General features: G+C 41.9%; 1 protein-coding gene across 4 annotated transcripts in view; it reads left to right on the plus strand.

Moving 5' to 3' along the window:
- The first annotated feature begins 4479 nt into the window (after nucleotides 1-4479).
- Nucleotides 4480-18055, plus strand: part of USP32 (ubiquitin specific peptidase 32) — a 154255-nt gene continuing 140679 nt past the window's right edge. For 3 of the 4 annotated variants that reach the window (XM_073315739.1, XM_073315740.1, XM_073315742.1), the window contains exon 1: nucleotides 4480-4717. In XM_073315739.1, coding sequence (XP_073171840.1) covers nucleotides 4660-4717 — 58 coding nt within the window. In that variant the 5' untranslated portion in view covers nucleotides 4480-4659. The remainder of the gene's footprint in view (nucleotides 4718-18055) is intronic. The other variant, XM_073315743.1, reaches the window with a different exon arrangement.

Genomic DNA, 18055 nt, shown 5'->3' on the forward strand with positions numbered 1-18055 from the left:
GAGGGGAAGTCAACAGTTGATGGCTCCACAAAATCAAGAACCTTTGAGAGAAATCTACACTAAGCTCTCTCGTATGTTAAATCCATGCAGCATGGAATTATGATGCACCTGTTTCGTTCAGGTTGTGTCACATTTTCAACGTGAGCGAGTTTAAGAGCTCTTGGCAGCATTAATGACAAATGCTATCACTAACTCGTTCTCTTTAAAAAGTGGACGCAGTGCGATGGTCTAAAGTCCAAAGTACCTTGATGTGTCTGTTTAATGGCTTTTAACTGGGGAGAAGGCAAAGGCTGCAAGGGAGGGTTTTAAATTCTTGGGGCTGTTTGTTGATTTTATTTACCTCTCTGAAATCGATTAAGGCAGAGACAGTGAAGAAGGGCTTATTTAGTGGAAAAGAAGGGAGGATAATCTAGAAGCTTTTTATCCCTTGGACATTTGAAATGTCAAACCTTACAGCACGGTTGCTGCAGAATTCTCAAGCTCAAATGTGTGGATGCTAGTCACAAAATACATTTGATAGTTGGCCGCACTCATGCTGGAGTGCTTGAGACAAAATTCCCTTCACAAAATCATCAGCCACAAAAAAATTAAAAAAGAATGACAATCTACCCACAAGCCAATTTCTACAGCAGCATTATTATTTTATGTACGGTAATTGGCAGTAGTAATAATAGCCTTTTATCTGTACCAATAAAAAGACTCACAGAGAAGTGGTATTAAAAGGGGAATACCTAGGAATGCTTGGAAACAAGGGAGTCTTGAGTGCCATGCACCATTATCCTGTTGAAGTTTAGAGATGAAATGCTCCTCTATCTACCGTTGCCTTAGTATCAGTGTTGTTGGTTTTGGTATTGCTATTCTCTAATCCCATGTTCCCTGAGTCCTGGCAATATCTTGAAAATTCCTCCTCTATTCATTCTGTGAAAACACTGCTTTGTCTCTTTTGTAGGAATTTATCTGTTTAACCACCTTTTCCAATGCAACATCCATAACAATGCTTACTTTAGCTTTTGTTCACTTTACTGCTCTTCTGCATCTATCTATGTCGAAGGCTCCAGGGGCGGGACTGATGTATTCTCTTTGGAAGCACCATATTTACTTATCTGGTGTTGTATACAAGTCCTAAATGACACCCATGTTTTCTTCAAGCCTCATCCATACCTGCAGGGCTGCACTAAATCCTAAGATAATGAAACTTTGCAAATGTACAGTGCTATGTAAATGCTAAGTACTTTACAAGCAACAATTAATGCTAAAAACATCCCATGAGGAAAACAGGGGCTAGTATCTCCAATTTAAAGATGGGAAACTGAGGCACAGAGTTACAGTGACTTGTGACAGAGTTGGGCTTAGAACTCATATTTCTGAGTCCTGCGTTTATTCTATTAGACCACACTCCTTCCTTGACTTCTTGTACACCTACGTCACTTAAACAGACACAGATTTACTTGATTCCACCCTTACTGAACAGTTCTTTTTGGGTCTTGCAACAGATGTTCTCATGCTGCCACACGTCTCACTCTGGTGCACTCCCTTACTCCCTTATTTCATCTGGGCCTCCACCTCATCAGCTTGTTTTTAATTCAAATCAATTTTGAAGATCAAATGTCTTCACCAGATGCCCAAATCTAAATTCCTTTCATTGTCTTCTTACTGCAACCCTATCACCATTGCGCTGTTGATCAGACTATTGTGATGTTCTTCCATCAGCCTGGGGGGGGCTAACAAGCAGCCTGCTCAAAGGGTGGCAGAAATGCTACTGGGTGACCGAGGTGATTGAAGATAGCTATGTAGGAAACATGTATCCCACACCCTGTATCACATATGCAGCAGTTATCACACACTACTCTTCACACAGGTATTTTATAATTATGCCAAGTCCTTTTAAGAGAAAATAGGTGCTAAATAGTCAGTGAATAATGAAATAAAATGAGACCAAGCATTGTGTGTAACGAAGCATAAATACAATAAATCAAATCAGTCAAAAGAATAGGGGTCTTTTACAGTTGTCATCATTATGGATGGGTGGCATGTTCCTAGATGAACAGATACATTGAATTAATCTAATATAGATCTAAACTTACTGTGTCTCAATTTAATTTTAGTTAAATATAAAATGTTAGTGGAAGGGAACTATATAAGTTTGCTCTCCAAGACCAGGCTTCATTATAAATGAAATGGTGGATCAAATCCTACATTAGTGTTTAAAATCTTATCTGCATTAACCTGCTTTGGTGCCTATGAGAACAGTTAATTTAATGTGGACATAGACCTACCAATCACAAAGCCTCAGTTTGTTTTTCCAATCTGGAACTTTTTCTTTTATTGTTAAATCTGGGATTGCCCATTGTGCAAACACTTTGACTTGAATTTTAAAAATGAATGTCTTAATGTAGACTAGAAGCACTTCAAGGGAGGGACTGTGGCCCCTCTTTAGAGGGCACATGTAAAATGGTGTGAGCATAAATGAATGTAAGAGTTGAGTCTAAAATGCTGCATTTTTCACACTGAGGGTATGAAAGACCGGTATGTTGCATGAAAAGCAACTAGCAGGCACATGCAAGAAGGTGTGAGTTAAAGTAGACTTTCCACAATTTAACACATACTTTTTTATGATCAATCACTATTGTTGTTTGTCTTGTGGTAGTACCTTAGGCCCCTTGTGCATACATGTAACAGTGATGGTCCCTGCCCCAAATCTAATTGCAAGACTAGAGACAGAAGATGGATACCACAAACAAGAAATTCGATTCCTTGGGCCAAATTCAGGCCTGCTGTAATTTCATTAGCTTCAGTAGTTACATAAGGGATGCGTTTGGCCTTTTTAAACTAACTTTATTGCAAGTAACTTGCAGATCACCTCTGAATTTCACTGGAGTGAAATTTGTTTTAAAAAGCATCCGGCACACAGTATTAATAATAATAAAATAGCTTCTATCTAATTGGCTTTTCATCTTCCCTTAGATCTATTTGATATGGTAAGGAGAGTACTCAAAAGGAAACTCCAAGTATTGGGCTAAGTAGTCAGATGACACTGTGATGATGCTGCAACTCCCACCTTCTCCCACAGGCTATGTGTCCTATATGAACATACTTGGACTGTATTGGTCACAGAAACCAGTTTTCTACATTTTCTAGTTGGAAGTGACCCAGAGTATGTATGTTTCTAGGCCTAATACTTTCAAACGTAGTCTTATCTGAGTTGGCTAGATTAAAAAAAGGAAAAAAAAAAAGACTTTTTCTTACCTTAGAAATGTCCATTCAAAATCTTTAGAAAAAAGGAGAGTTCTAAAACAAATATCTCCCCCCCGCACCCCCCTCCAAAAAATGCAACTGGCAGTAAAGGGTGTTTTTAATCATGAGCCCTATAAGGAAGCCATTTATTCTGCCTCATGCACTTTAAATGCACCCCTTTCTAAGGGAACAGAAATTTGCTCCTGCCATGTGATAGCAGCAGCATTGGTTGAACTGGATACACTTCTTAGATTGAAAAAGCACATAAAAGTGACATTCATTGTAAATGGCTACAAGCCACAAAGTTTAGATCAATATCCAATTTTCCCTCTGAGTTTGGGGGTGTTTGAAGATGCTTGTCTACTCCAGTTTATAGTGTTTCCTTCCCACCCCTGGCTTCCCCTGGTATTGAACTACGAGCGCACTCCCTAGCAAAAAGAACAGGAGGACTTGGGGCACCTTAGGGGCTCACCAATTTATCTGAGCATGAGCTTTCGTGAGCTACAGCTCACTTCACCGGATGAAGTGAGCTGCAGCTCAGGAACGCTTATGGTCAAATAAATTGGTGAGCCCCTAAGGTGCCCCAAGTCCTCCTGTTCTTCTTGCGAATACAGACGAACACGGCTGCTGCTCTGAAACCTCCCTAGCAAAGAAGCTCTGATACTTGTCAGGGGATCAGGGAGCCGAGAATTTCAGGGGGGAAATTCACGTCCCTTCGTTAATGGTGGCACACCCGCTACCACCAGGTATGTCTGGAAACCCTCTCCCACCCCACCCCCCCGTGGTCCCCTTCCCTTCAGAGTATCCCCTCCCCATCCAGGGTCCCCTCCCCTCAGCGCGGCCCCGCCTCATCCAGGGTCCCCTCCCCTCAGCGCGGCCCCGCCTCATCCAGGGTCCCCTCCCCTCAGCGCGGCCCCGCCTCATCCAGGGTCCCCTCTCCTCACTAAGGCCCCTCCCCAGATCCCTTGCCCCCCCCCCCCGCCCCCAGGCAGTGTAGCTCCTCTCTCCACTGCGGCCCCATCCCCATCCCGTGTGGCCCCTCCCTCACCCAACGTGTCCCCTTCCCGCACGGCCCAGCGAGGCCCCAACCGGCCCCTCCCCGCCCGACGCCCCGCGCGCAACCAGGGCGCTCTATGCCCCACGTGACAGAGGTCGTTCCAGCCCCGCCCCCGGGGAGTCCCCTGCGTGGCTTCAGCGCGCCGTGTCCGTTAGGGGCGGCGCCCGCGGCGGAACCACAACACTCCCGCGGCACGTGACCCGGGAGGGGGGCAGGCGGGGGAGCCCACGTGACTCGGCATGGAGGCGGTGGCGGAGACGACGGGCGGCCCCCTCCTCCTCCTCCTCCTCCTGCTGCTCGGGAGTCGCTAGCGGCGCATCCCGGGCTCCCAGCCGGCCGGGCTGCGGGGGCCATGGACTGAGCGCACCATGGGCGCCAAGGAGTCCCGCATCGGCTTCCTCAGCTACGACGAGGCCCTGCGCAGGGGTGAGTGGCGGGGGGCGCTGGGAGGGGTCTTGGAGGGATGGGGGGCAGGGCAGGCGGTGGGTGGAGAGGCGGAGCGGTTGGGTGGGGGGGACGGAGGAGAGGACGGATGTAGAAGATACCCCGGGGGGGGGGCTGGCGCGGGGGGCCGGGGGGCGTAACCCCCTGCCCCGGGGGGGGGGGGCTGGCGCGGGGGGCCGGGGGGCGTAACCCCCTGCCCCGGGGGGGGGGGCTGGCGCGGGGGGCCGGGGGGCGTAACCCCCTGCCCCGGGGGGGGGGGCTGGCGCGGGGGGCCGGGGGGCGTAACCCCCTGCCCCGGGGGGGGGGGGCTGGCGCGGGGGGCCGGGGGGCGTAACCCCCTGCCCCGGGGGGGGGGGCTGGCGCGGGGGGCCGGGGGGCGTAACCCCCTGCCCCGGGGGAGGGGGGCTGGCGCGGGGGGCCGGGGGGCGTAACCCCCTGCCCCGGGGGGGGGGCTGGCGCGGGGGGCCGGGGGGCGTAACCCCCTGCCCCGGGGGAGGGGGGCTGGCGCGGGGGGCCGGGGGGCGTAACCCCCTACCCCGGGGGAGGGGGGGGGCGTAACCCCCTACCCCGGGGGAGGGGGGGGCTGGTCCCTGGTTGAAGGGAGGGACCCATGTAAATCTCTCTTTCTGGAGCTGTCCGTGTGTGTCGGGGTAAGTGGCCCAAAGTGCCTTGGCATTCCTGACACCAGCGTTATAGACCTCAGATACAGCAGCTCTTGTACCATGGCTTCTGCTTATTCTTCCTTTTTACAAAGAGCTGAGTGGCAGCTGTTGTAAGACCCTCCTGGTGTAGTATGTTTCCTGCATCTTCCTGCACTTACATGTCAGTTTTAGCAGAAACATTCAGTACCCTTTACTCTTCTGTGCAGGTGTTGCTGGTTTGGATCACGCACAGAGTAGCTGTGTGTTGAGGTGCAAAGGGTCTAGACAGCTGCTGATGCTGCAAGGCCACTGTTCTCTTACAGCAGTCAGCATCTCCTTTGCTTGTCGCTTCTCAGCTCCCCCATCTACACTATAAAATGTCATTAGGAAATTCTGCATCTTGATGTGATAGGGGCTGCCTTGCTTTTCCTTTCACGGCACTACCTGTTACTTCATAGTTTTCACATATATATTAGCCCCATTACTTGCTGCTGTCCAGGATGGGGAGTGCAGTTTTCACATATCTCTCTCTTCCATCCCACATTTGCTTGCTGTTGTCCAAGGTGGGAGGGCACACACACTTATTTAGATAGGTGGGTAGAAGTGGCTTATATGCTTATGATATACATTGTTTTCATAATCTTTTTTGGATCCCTTCTGGAGGGTATTAAGACAGAATAGAGAAGTGAAAGCATACTTATTGTATGATGAATACTGACCGCTAGCAGGGTTCTAAAACAATGAACTAACTACTCCCTGTCATCTGCCTTTCTCAAGATTTGATTTCCAAGCCTAAGGACAAAAGGGAGAATAATATTCTGTGCTAAATGCATTGCATTTATGGTCATTTTTATGGTACTTGTTATTGAGGAGCTGTAGGCATCTCTTGGTGATGTAACAGAAATAGGACATAGACGGTTCTAGGCAGTGCACCTGTTTGATATACACAAGACTGATGAAATTCAGAGGCTTAGAAACATATGGCTGCTTAGTTCTTTCCTTGCCATAACTCAGAGTAATATATAGTGATTGATCCTGCAGTGTCTGAAAAATTGTGGGTTGATTGAAGGGGTACCTTAGATGTATGTGAAATATACATATTTTTATTGTGAAAAGCATTTTTAAAGATTTGAGCATTGCATTTACTTAGGGAAGCTATCCCAGATGGGTAAAGAGGCATAAAACTGAGCAATATACCCTAAATGTTATGAAAAAGGAGTGAATGTATCAGAACTGGCTTTCAGTTTAGATTTAAATTTTCAGGATTTTGAAATCTGTTTAACTTCTGGTAAGAATATATTAAGTCCTTTTATAACTTCTGGTATTTAAATGGGGGAAAGGAGGAAGAATCACAAATGTAACCTGCTTACATTCTGGAACAGACTGAATATGCAATGCAACAGGAAGTGTTTGATTTTAGCTGTTTGGAAATCAGTCACTTGGTTAAGTTGTGTGTGGAAACTTTACATATTTATAAAACATGTAATAATCATAATTTGAGTTCTTAACCTTTAAAATTAAATTGTGCAGTACCTTCAAAGACAGTCAGTTTTAAAAGTAAGTTTGTGAACGCAAGATTTCCTATTGGAAATTAAACTTTCTATATTAACTTTTTAATATTGAACTTACTGATGTGCACTCAGTTTATGGTGAACTGAATCTAATCTTCCTCTACAGTGAGTTTTGAATGCAGTAATTCTTTTAGAGACTAGAAACATTGTTCTAGTATCTTTTGTTATAAATTGAAGTTTTGCCAAACAATTATTTTGTTTATTTAACCAGTGAGTTATTGTACGTGCAAAACAGTCTATTTATCAAAACATTATTTTTTTAAGGCTATCCTCCTCTAGATATTGTGTACCAGTACAGTGCTATTTCTGGAGATATTGAACAGCAAGCTGCGATAATAAATTATAAACACAGAGATTTAAAAAAAAATAGTCTACTGAAGTTTATTTCTGTGTGTGGTTGTATGCAACCTTACAAAATTTTTATTCAGCTATTAAACAGTGATAAAATGTTTTCTTTTACGTCACCTTTAGATTACATTTAGCTTACACATCTCTTTCAACAGTATGTTGCTCCACATAAAACTTACTTTGATTAAATAGTTTTCAAAAATAGTTATTGCTCAGAATGCTGTTAAAGTACTTTTATAGAAACAGTACTTGCAGTTGTTAAAATGTGCCCAATGCTATTTTCTTCAGAGGAAAACACAGTGCATGCGTTTGGTTCTGTCAGACTGGCAAAATAAGGGTTATTTCGAAATAACAAAATTATGAATGGCAGGAGTTTCATTCCTTCTAGTACCTTGTTAAATATTGAGCAGAAAAAGGGAAAAGTCTGTTCCTGAGCCTGGATATTTGGTAATTAAAACTTACATTTTTTTTCTCCCCCCAAGAATACAATTAAAGGCAGGCTGCCTAATGGCTTCTCAGCCGTGTGGTGGTCAGAATGTGAGGCTGAGGTGTGTGTTTGCTCCTCGATTTAGAGTGCTACCTGTGAATTAATCTGTGACTGAATGTGTATAAATCAGTGGTGGGCAACCTGCGGCCCATGGGGCCGCACGTAGTCCATCAGGGTAATCTGGTGGTGCGGCGTGAGACAGTTTGTTTACGCTGATCATCCGCAGGCCCGGCAGCCTGCAACTCCCAGTGGTCGCGGTTCGCCGTTCCCGGCCAGTGGGAGTGGCGGGAAGCAGCGCGGGCTGGCTGCTGCTTCCCACAGCTCCGATTGGCTGGGAACGGCGAACTGCGACCACTGGGAGTTGCAGGCGGCCATGCCCGCGGACGATCAGTGTAAACAAACTGTCTCGTGGCCTGCCAGTGGATTACCCTGATGGGTCGCAGGTTGCCCACCACTGGTATAAATCACTATCTTCAGTATTTTCTTTAAGACTGTCTCCTGTTCGTACTAATACTGTTAAACTGTAATAATTCTTATTTATAATCTGGTAGCGTCCAGAGGACCAACTGTGCAAGGTGCAAACCCATAAGCCTTGATCCTGCTCTTGTCTCTGTATTGGTGGACTCTTTTGCCCACATAGTGTTCCTTTGAAGTCAGTAGGGTTCTTTAGAAGTACTGTTTGTGTGCAGTTCAGTGCAGGATCTAGGTCAAGTGAGAGACAGTCCTGCTAATATAAGGAACGCTGTATCTCAAACTGTGTATAAGGCTCTTTGATATTCCATCAAGAAAGTGGTTTTGACAGCAGCATAAACCATGAGCAGAAAGTTTGAATTATCATTTATCATATCAAGGACTAGTGTTTTCCCCCAGAGCTCTCATAGGTGGTGGATCCATCATGCATTCATGCTTGTCTTTTACATATTGCCTCCCTTGAGTCTCCCAAACTTTAAATTGGTTGTGATAAAATCCAGATGAGAAATGGAAGTTTTGTCCTTTCCTCGTCCAAAGGCTTTCCACTTCTGAACAAAGACGCTGTGAGATTATTTTAAGATTTCTCTTATGCTGCTAAAATCTTGGGAGTCCACGGGGGACCCCTGAGAATTGGACAAAATACGAAACTGTAAAAACCCATATGTGTGCTTGTCCCATATACTAAACACATACAAATAAAATAATTTCATTGTTACTACTGTATGCTGTATGTAGTACTAAAGCAGTCTGTGTGGTACGGACTCAGCAGGAGAGAAATGGGTAGATGGCATCCATTGTTATCCAATCTATTTTAATTCCTTCATAAATCTGTTTCTTTATAACTGTTAGTGCATGCTGATTAACTTGTGGAAAATAATAGGATGCGCTTAAATTTATTAATATGTTGGGAAGTCGTGACAATAGAAGGCAAATCTGTTACTGTAAATACTTATTTTAAAAAAAAGAGAGCCAAAGCATGCTAAGTCCATGACTATTGACAGCTTCCATACACTTTGAATATTCAGTCAGGTAACTTAACTCTCTCAGTAGAAATTTCAGTGACTAGTCATGGATCTGTGTAATGTTATTTAGGGAGGAAGGCCCAGTTTGTTTTCAGTGTACTTGGAGAGGCATAGACATAGATAACTTTAAAACAAAGATAAATGTCTTGCATGTTTTTCTTAAGATGGGGTCTGAGGAATTGCAATGGCATCACAGTGTGGTCAATGAGTGCACTGTTTGGAGAGATGAGCAGTTGTTGATAGATTGTCTGTTTCATTGTTTGTGGACAAAGAATCCGTAGTCACAAAAAACAAAAAATGGCACAGCCTTCCAAAAACTTGTGCAATTAAAAATAGCTACTGATATAGTTAGAGACAAATCCTGAGAAATTTGGGCTATTGAAAAGCTCTGAAAAATGATCCTAATTAAAGTATTTTTAGAAATAAGTAAGTAAAAGTTAGCTATCCAGCTTGGGTATTTTCCAAGATGTCCAAGGGTATGGTGTAGGATTTTTATTCTCGTCGTCTGAGATGGGATCTACCGGAATGTTCTGTTTTTCTCTCTCTTTTTTTACTATTGGAGAGCAAAGGAAAGTGTCCCTTCCCTACCCATCTGTAGGGTGAAATGCTGCTGTCTTCATAGAATCATAGAGTATCAGGGTTGGAAGGGGCCTCAGGAGGTGGTCCAGTCCAACCCCCTGCTCAAAGCAGGACTAATCCCCCATAGTTGCCCCAGATGCCTAAATGGCCCCCTCAAGGATTGAACTCACAAGCCTTGGTTTAGCAGGCCAATGCTCAAACCACTGAGCTGTCCCTCCCCCCCAACCCTCCCCCCGGAATAAAAGGGACTTAAGGGTAACAAGGTTCATGAGATGATTGTGGTATTAAAATGTAAAATTAACCTACAGTTTATCTACATTTCTAGAGCTGGAATATGAATACATTGTTTTTAGGTTACCACATGTCCCAGTGAGACATCTAGGCTGCATATAAACTGATATCTATCTTCAAATTTCCCACCATTGCAGCTTTATTGGTAGCAGCACTAATGGAATGGCTAGTGAAGATAGGGAATGGGTGTTTAATGCCCAGCTTCTTCAGTTGGTAGGAGCAGAGGGGAATTCCCTCTGTGGTTGTAATCTGTGATGCATCTTACCTGCTCTGGGGGGTTCACTGTCGGAATCTTATGGTGCGCTGTGATACATACATGGGAAGCCAAGCTCCTTGTAACTGTTCTGAAACTAAGAACCATCTAAAATACTTGGCCATTGAGCAAGCCTTGCATGGTCGAAGTACTGGTGGACAACACAACAGCATTGATTTATAACAGGCAAAGAGGTACTCTAACCACTCTGTTGGAAAATAATTGCCTGTGGGACTGGAGCCTGGCTTATTGGGTGCATCACATGGCCTTCCATTTGGCTGGCAAAGGAAATGTGCTCACAATCTAAGTTGCAGATTGTAGGACCCGCAGAAATATTCTCTACAACAGACTGCGGTGGACCTATTGAAGAAATGACATTATACATCAGGAGATTGCATTGTGGCTTGGTGCACAGACCAGTGCCTTTGATTTTGCTTCAGATCAAGACAAGTTATAACCAGTTCCAGTTAGACTAGCGAAAAGGGCTTCTTGCCCTTCCCCCCCCCCCACTAATTTCACTAGCTGTCAGTCAGACAAAACAGGGTTCTGGTCATACTGGTTACCTTTCCTAGAATCTAGACAATAGTACACACTTTCTCCTGGGGGTCTAACAGAAGGCTTTCTATTTTCAAGTGGTCACCCAGACCTCTTTATTTTGTCCTCTATCCTAATCTGTAATTATTACTCGTTGCTGCTTGCATCATAGGACTTTGATTGACAGAATCTCACCTGATGTTCTTCAGAAGCTTAAAAAAATCCTTAGTCCACGAAGATGTTAGTTAAAATGCCTTTTTTAAAAACGGCAATGAGCTTTTGGAATGGATAACAATCTTACTGATGTGATCTATTTCTTGATCAACTAACTTTGAGAACTTTGTACATTTAATGTTCCATTTTGTTCTTGCCTTCAGTCAAGATGCATCTGAGCATACTACCTTCCATTTGACAGTGGAATGACTGAAGTAAATAAAATGAATATATTCCCATCAGTCAAAGTTGATCAACTCAGTCTTTGAGACTTCTTTTTATCTCACCTGTCAATAAAGCCAGCCTTTTTAATCACTATCACATCTGCAAGAAGAGGGAGCAACTGGTTCACTGCCCTTTCAGTGCATTTCACAGGGACAAAGGTGACACCTGTATCCTTGTCTCATGCTTATTCCCAAACTGGAATCTGAGTTTCACTTGACTTTAAACTACCATCTCCTGCTATTCTGCAGGAGACCTTTTTCTCATTCAGGGAAATGAAACTCCTTGCCCAGAAGGTTAAGGGGAATTTTAGTTTTCATGTGCAAAGGATGAAAACACTTAAGAAGGGGTCTAGACTTTCTGTAGCCTTTGGACATCAGGGTGGGGAGAATATATAACCTAACCTGCTTTGATAACATGTCTCGGTACAACATTTAAACATCGTATAGGGTGACAGTCACTGAGGGTCCTGGGACTTTCTCTCATATGGTTTAAGGCTGTGTGTTAACCATGTTAATTAACCATGTTAATTCATGGTTTCATAATGTTTCCTGTCTGTAAATCGGTAGAGCTATTACCTGGTGTTCATAAACTCACATGGTACTACTCAACATTTTTGACAACTTAGCTTCTAGACCTGCTGCTTCTTTTGGGAGGGCAGCCTTTTTTTAAAAAGCAGCAGTACCACACCCAAATAAGTGGCTTGAGGACTCCTAACTAAACTGCCACAAGTGGAAATGCACAAAGGCTGTTCTCAGAGAAGAGAGGTATCTAGCCTGCAACTGGAGTTTGTGTATTGCCTTTGTATATACACAATCACTACCTTCCTCTCCCTCCTCCTTGGAGTTCTACTTCTCTACAACTCTAGGTTTTAGAGGAATGAATTAGATGATAGGAACCACATGTGTGTTTGTGTAGCCTTTGCGCCAAATGCTTGGTGCTCTGAGGTGAATGGATGCTCAAACTACGATAAGCTTTGAGTAACTTCTTTTGCATTAAGGGTACATTTACCTTAGGACTCTTGATGCAGTTGCCTAGCACCTACACAGTTCCTCCAGTGTTGCATACTACCAGCTAGACAAATTGTTTGGAAGGCTTTAGCATTGACAAGATCTAAGAAAGCAGGTGCTTCATAAATGAGAAATTACTCTGTTTAAAAAACAAAACAAAACCAAAGAACAGAAAAAAAAAAGAAAAAAGAAAAGGAGTACTTGTGGCACCTTAGAGACTAACAGATTTGAGTATAAGCGTTCGTGAGCTACAGCTCACTTCATCGTAGCTCACAAAAGCTTATGCTCAAATAAATTTGTTAGTCTCTAAGGTGCCACAAGTACTCCTTTTCTTTTTGCGAATACAGACTAACACGGCTGCTACTCTGAAACCAGGAAAAAAAAGAGTAAATGCAAAAGCATTTGCTTGTAATTGATTTGGTGAATGCGAGAAGAGTCCTCGCTATTCAGCAGCATACGATCAGTCTGTAAGTGATAGCAACTTCATAATGTTAGATTTTATGTTGTCAGCATGTTGTTACTAGAGATTAAAATGGAAGAGAGAAAGATATCTGCTAGAGAAACACATGGATAAAGAAAAGAGTCATCAGTGATGGTCTGAAAGTTAAAAATATAAATTGAGGAAATTCTATGCTGAGTGGCTGATCATATTAAATATTAGTGTAATCTAGAAGTACACTGTCAGATAACTCAGGAAAAGATTTTGATTTTTTAACACCATAGATTATGACAACTGAACACTAAAAACATTATAATTTTTCACAGTGTAGGCCATTTACTTATTATAGATTACAGTTTTTATGCCTTTTTAACTCATTCATAGCTTTCACCATGAAAATGGGCTAATCACTTCTATTTCAAGTCAGTTTCACTTTCTGGTTCTTGTGCAGGAGCACAATAATTGAAATCTTTAAAAATATTTGTATTCATCTTGGGTTCTTTAAAACCTTGTCTTAACCAAGTTGATCTTTTGGGGCCTGAATCTGCCTGACAGTGTCTTAGAGGAATAATTTAGAAATCAGAATTTAGAAGCTCTTCAGAATAGTATGCATCATCAGTAATAAAAGGCTATTAGTTTAAAATAGAATTGCTAGAGAAGGGCAACTTGAGTCCTGCTGTTTTTGACCCATTGGTTTTGTAAATCCTGTGGTAGGTAACTATTCTTGTTACCGAACTACCTTTTTCTTGAAACAAAATATCTTTTTTTAAATAATTGGTGTAAGGAATCCAAGATATGAAGATAGAAAAAAGGAAATGGTCTAAGCATCAGATTTTGGAACTCCTGGACTCTTTGTGATCACAGGTTAGACTCTCTGAAGGGTTGGCTGAGTGTTAACCTACTGAGGTTGTGTATGCATTTTGTGTGCAGATTTTTCTGATGAGACCTGATCTCTGTAAAAGTAGGAGTTTTCCCTAATGTCTTTGAGTAACATTTCCCTTCTCCACTGTTGTTCAATGTGCTGTTTCGTTTCCCACTTGGCTACTACCTCAGAGGTGGCTTCATTTGAGTATTTGGTGGTATTATTTCTGGATATACTTGGCAAAAACACTAAGATCTTATGGGGGGCCGGGGGGGAAAAGGCACTTGCTATCTTAAACAGGTAACTACTTTAATACGTCCCTACCTGATAGTTTAATTGTAGTGTGCATACTTCCTTCTGGAACTATTTTTGCCTTTTTAGCTGAAAAACACTGAATGGTTTAGTGCCCCGTGGAGCGCATTCTGCAGCACAAAACAATCTGATAATTAAGATACATTGTAAGCTGCCTCAGAGACTGAATTATCTTTGAGTTGCACAAAGAGTCGGCCTTCTAGATGTAGACTGAGAAATTGGGAGGAAAGCCACAGAGCACTCTTACCTGGCTTTGTAATAAAAGCTGTATAAATTTCCAGAGCTGCCTGGCAGAACCTTATCTTTTGTTTTCTCTGCAATAAAAAGGTTTCCTAGCTTAGGTTCAAGAGTTGAAAATAAACCTTTGGAGTTTGAGTTCCAAATAACATTCTTAAATGGAAGTATCTCTCTCTCTCTCTCTTTTTTTTTTTTTTTTTAAATAAGTTAATTGTTAATTCACTATACTGTTACTGTAGTTGTGAAGTACTTACTTTTTCTTTAGAGTAAATGTCATCTAAATGACTTCGAATGTCCATGAAAGAAAAGGTGGACGAGGTAATATCTTTCATTGGACCATCTTCTGCTGGTGAGAAAGACAAGCTTTCGAGCTTACGCAGAGCTCTTCAGGTTTGGGTCTGAATATCCATGTGATAGTTTCAGTGCTGAAGAACTACGAAAAGCACCCGTTACATTTAATTTTCATATGAAAAGGTAACTTTCACAATGAAAGAATGAAGCTGTCTAGTAAAATGAGAAAAACCCATTAATGCAGGCTTCTGCCTAAGATTTTGAAAGGGTCTGATTCGCAAAACTTTTAATACTGTGTTATTTCTAGCGATTAGTGGTAGTCTAAAAATATCCTACTCAAATAGTGGCAAAATGCGTGTTACCTTTTTGTGTTTCTTTCAGCAACATCTTGCTTTGTTAGTTGGTCTATTTTTTCTTAAGCTTTAGTCTTTTTCAGTTTAGTTGCATAACACACAGTATTTAAATAACCCTGTTCTTTTTATGAATCTTAACATCTCCATGAGATGGAGAGGTTAGTTACAAGTCCCTCTTTACCCTTTCTATGCCCATTTCACCCATCTGTAAAGACCTGTCTACCTGAAAATGTATCATCATCTTGCACTTATGCTTACTAATGGGCTTCCTAGTGAAGAAGGCTGAATTGTGAACCAGTAATGGCAGTGGTCTGAGTTGCTGTGGCAAGGATGATGTGGTTTGCTGGGTTGAAAAGGAGACCAATGGGATAGTCACTTGCTCAACTGAAAGGCCAAACTGAGGTTTCCCCGACCTCAGATCTTGCCAGCTATCTTAATCCTGATCTGGGTGCAGGATCTTCTAGGATTATTAGCAACAATTTCGCTTTACCTCAAAACATAATTCATTTTTCCCATCTGATCAATAATCTCTTGTCAGTTTTACTTTATGTATTATGGTGAAAAGTAGTTTGTAATTTACCTTGATGATTAAGATACGAAGTCACGCATCTGAGGAGAATTTGCTTCTAGCTAGAAAAGAAATAACAAAATAATACTTTGCAAGTTACACCATGACATTTAGTTTGAAAATAATTGTTCACAACTGGAAAACCATAGCTTCCCTTTTATGCCTAAATCGTTTTAAACTGTTTCATCCATCCTTTAGGTAATGTCAGGCTTCTTATTTAAAAATGATGGAACATTTGGATAAGAGAAAAACCTTAGTTAATATACCAAGTGAATCCTTATGCTGTGCAAAATCCAAGCTTTTTTTATTATTGACTTAAGAAGTATAGCCGACCTTGAGGTCATTATTGCTATTAAGCTGTGGAAAACAGAAAAAAGTGGGGGAAAAACCAGTAGAAAGGAACTTTATTCTTGAAGTTCAAGTAGAGATAATGCTGTAATTTTGTATGGTGCTTTACAGGGATTGAAAAGACAGCCCACAACCTGAAGATTTACAATCTAAATCAGACCATCATTTTCTATGTTAGTAACAGATGCAGGGAAGGGTAAGGAAAGGAGAGAGAAGGATTTTAAACAAATAAAAATCTGGTCAGTACCAGAGAGCATTGCACTCTGGATGAAAATGTATTCTTGAGCCATGAAAAACTGAACACAGACTCAGAAGAGCTTGAGTTGTTCCTCACACCAAGAGTTTCGCTTTACCCTTATTGTATGGGGTGTTCTAGTAGTTAGTTGGTGGCCTTTAAAGTACTTTTGATGCATTGTAGATGAACATCCAGTGTTTCCTGTTTGTTCTTTTTCTGGATTATTTATCTACTAAGGTACACTGGTGTCTGAATTGTAAATGAGTTTCACTAGCAGTTATGACTGGATAGCTGAACTAGTAAATAGGTCTCTTTTCGCTCCAGTGGTGTTTAGACTTGGTTCAGATTAAGGCTACTTTGACAATGCACCGTGAACCTTTGGGCAATACCAAATTCGGTATTGCAAAAGACCCATCTCTTTGGTGCTATAGAAATTATTTCAACAGCCATTAGAAGGCTTGATAGCTGAATCTATGGAAATTGCCAGGAATGAGCATAGTTATCATGCTAATTTTGGAAATACCAAGGATTGTGAAGCACTGGAACACTGGCTAAGCTAACTTGGAAAAATAAGCAAAAAAAAGTTATATTGGACTGATGAGCGAATTTGAGCGTGTGGTGATGGAATGAAAATGCAGGGATAGATAATCCATGTAGAACTTCGATTTCACAAGTCAAGTTGATTCCATAAATAAGATTTTTGTTAAGGCAGCATCAGCGTGCATCTGTGTTTTAAATTGTATCAGCACTTTCTCTGATACAAACTACAAGAAGTAGGAATTATGTCAGGGATGTATTTGAATAAAACCTTATTCCAGATTGAAAATTGACCAGGTGTTATCAGGAGAGAGAGAACTTTTATCAAATGTTAAAAAAATGTGGTATGACTACTTAATTTCCGAGTGTGACTTTTTTTTAAAACTAAAATTTGTGGATTTGGGTGTATTTTTTTTCAGTTTGTTTCAATGTAATAGGATTGTTTTAGGGGGAAAAATAATTGTTAAGCTGTTGGTGCATTATATGAGTCACTGTACCCTACGTGGTGAAGTTTGTTTCTATTATTTTTTATGGTAATTTGTATGAAGAATGGTAGATGGTGGGAGAGGAATTGTATTATGGGAGCTAATTACTTTTGGTATTTCATGGTAACTTCCTGGAGATGGTCACAAAGGATCTTGATTTTTTTCTTTCTTCTAGAGAGAAAGGTAGTTAATGGCCTGGCTACTAAATAACACCTATCCTATATGTTGTTCTGGGTGAAGTGTTATTTCCCTGATTTTCTTGTGTTTCAGGGTTGACCATGTTAAGGCACTTAAACTGTTAATATAATTCTTTATTATCGTACTGTTAAAAAGATAGTGATGGTAAAAATGGAAACCATGCCATTCAGAGGTAGGGGACACCTCTAAAGCTCCCCAAATCACTGTTTTTCTGTTAGCTTTACTATATAATCTTCCTAGCCTTGGAAAAATTTACCCACTAAGTCCCATTTGAGATTGTCTTCAGGTTATATAGAGGGGCCTTTGTGAAGTAAGGCTGAGGGCAGAAGGGAACCCTCCATTCTCCATCAGTGGTAGCAGTGGTAGGTGTGTTGTAAAGTGGTTGTGCACTGTCTACACTAGCACGTCCATTTTACAAGTAAATTACATTGCACTTTCTCCTCACTTACAAAATGGACACTCTGCCTTCATTCTTCTCATTCATTTTTTTTAATCCCTTTAATGCTTCTAATCACCATAGTATCTAGGCACGTATTAAGTGGGTAGGTGTATATTTTAAGTTGTATTTCTCTGACAGTTGTCCCTCTGGTCTCACATTTGCATGTGTTATTGGTCAAAGGTGCACCAGCAGTCACTGCTTTTTCTTTCCTTGCAGCTTTCTTTGCTGTTGCTTTAATATGCATTTATTTCAGTAACAGATGAATAGAGAACATTAGGACATAGCAAGTATTTCTGGTCTCGGTGGACAAGGGCCCCTGCTAGATGTCTGGAACGTTGTTCGGCAGTAAAGCAGTTAACGGTTCCATGATAGTA

The sequence above is a fragment of the Lepidochelys kempii genome, chromosome 17 (assembly GCF_965140265.1).
Source record: "Lepidochelys kempii isolate rLepKem1 chromosome 17, rLepKem1.hap2, whole genome shotgun sequence".
In the NCBI taxonomy this organism is placed as follows: Eukaryota; Metazoa; Chordata; order Testudines; family Cheloniidae; genus Lepidochelys; species Lepidochelys kempii.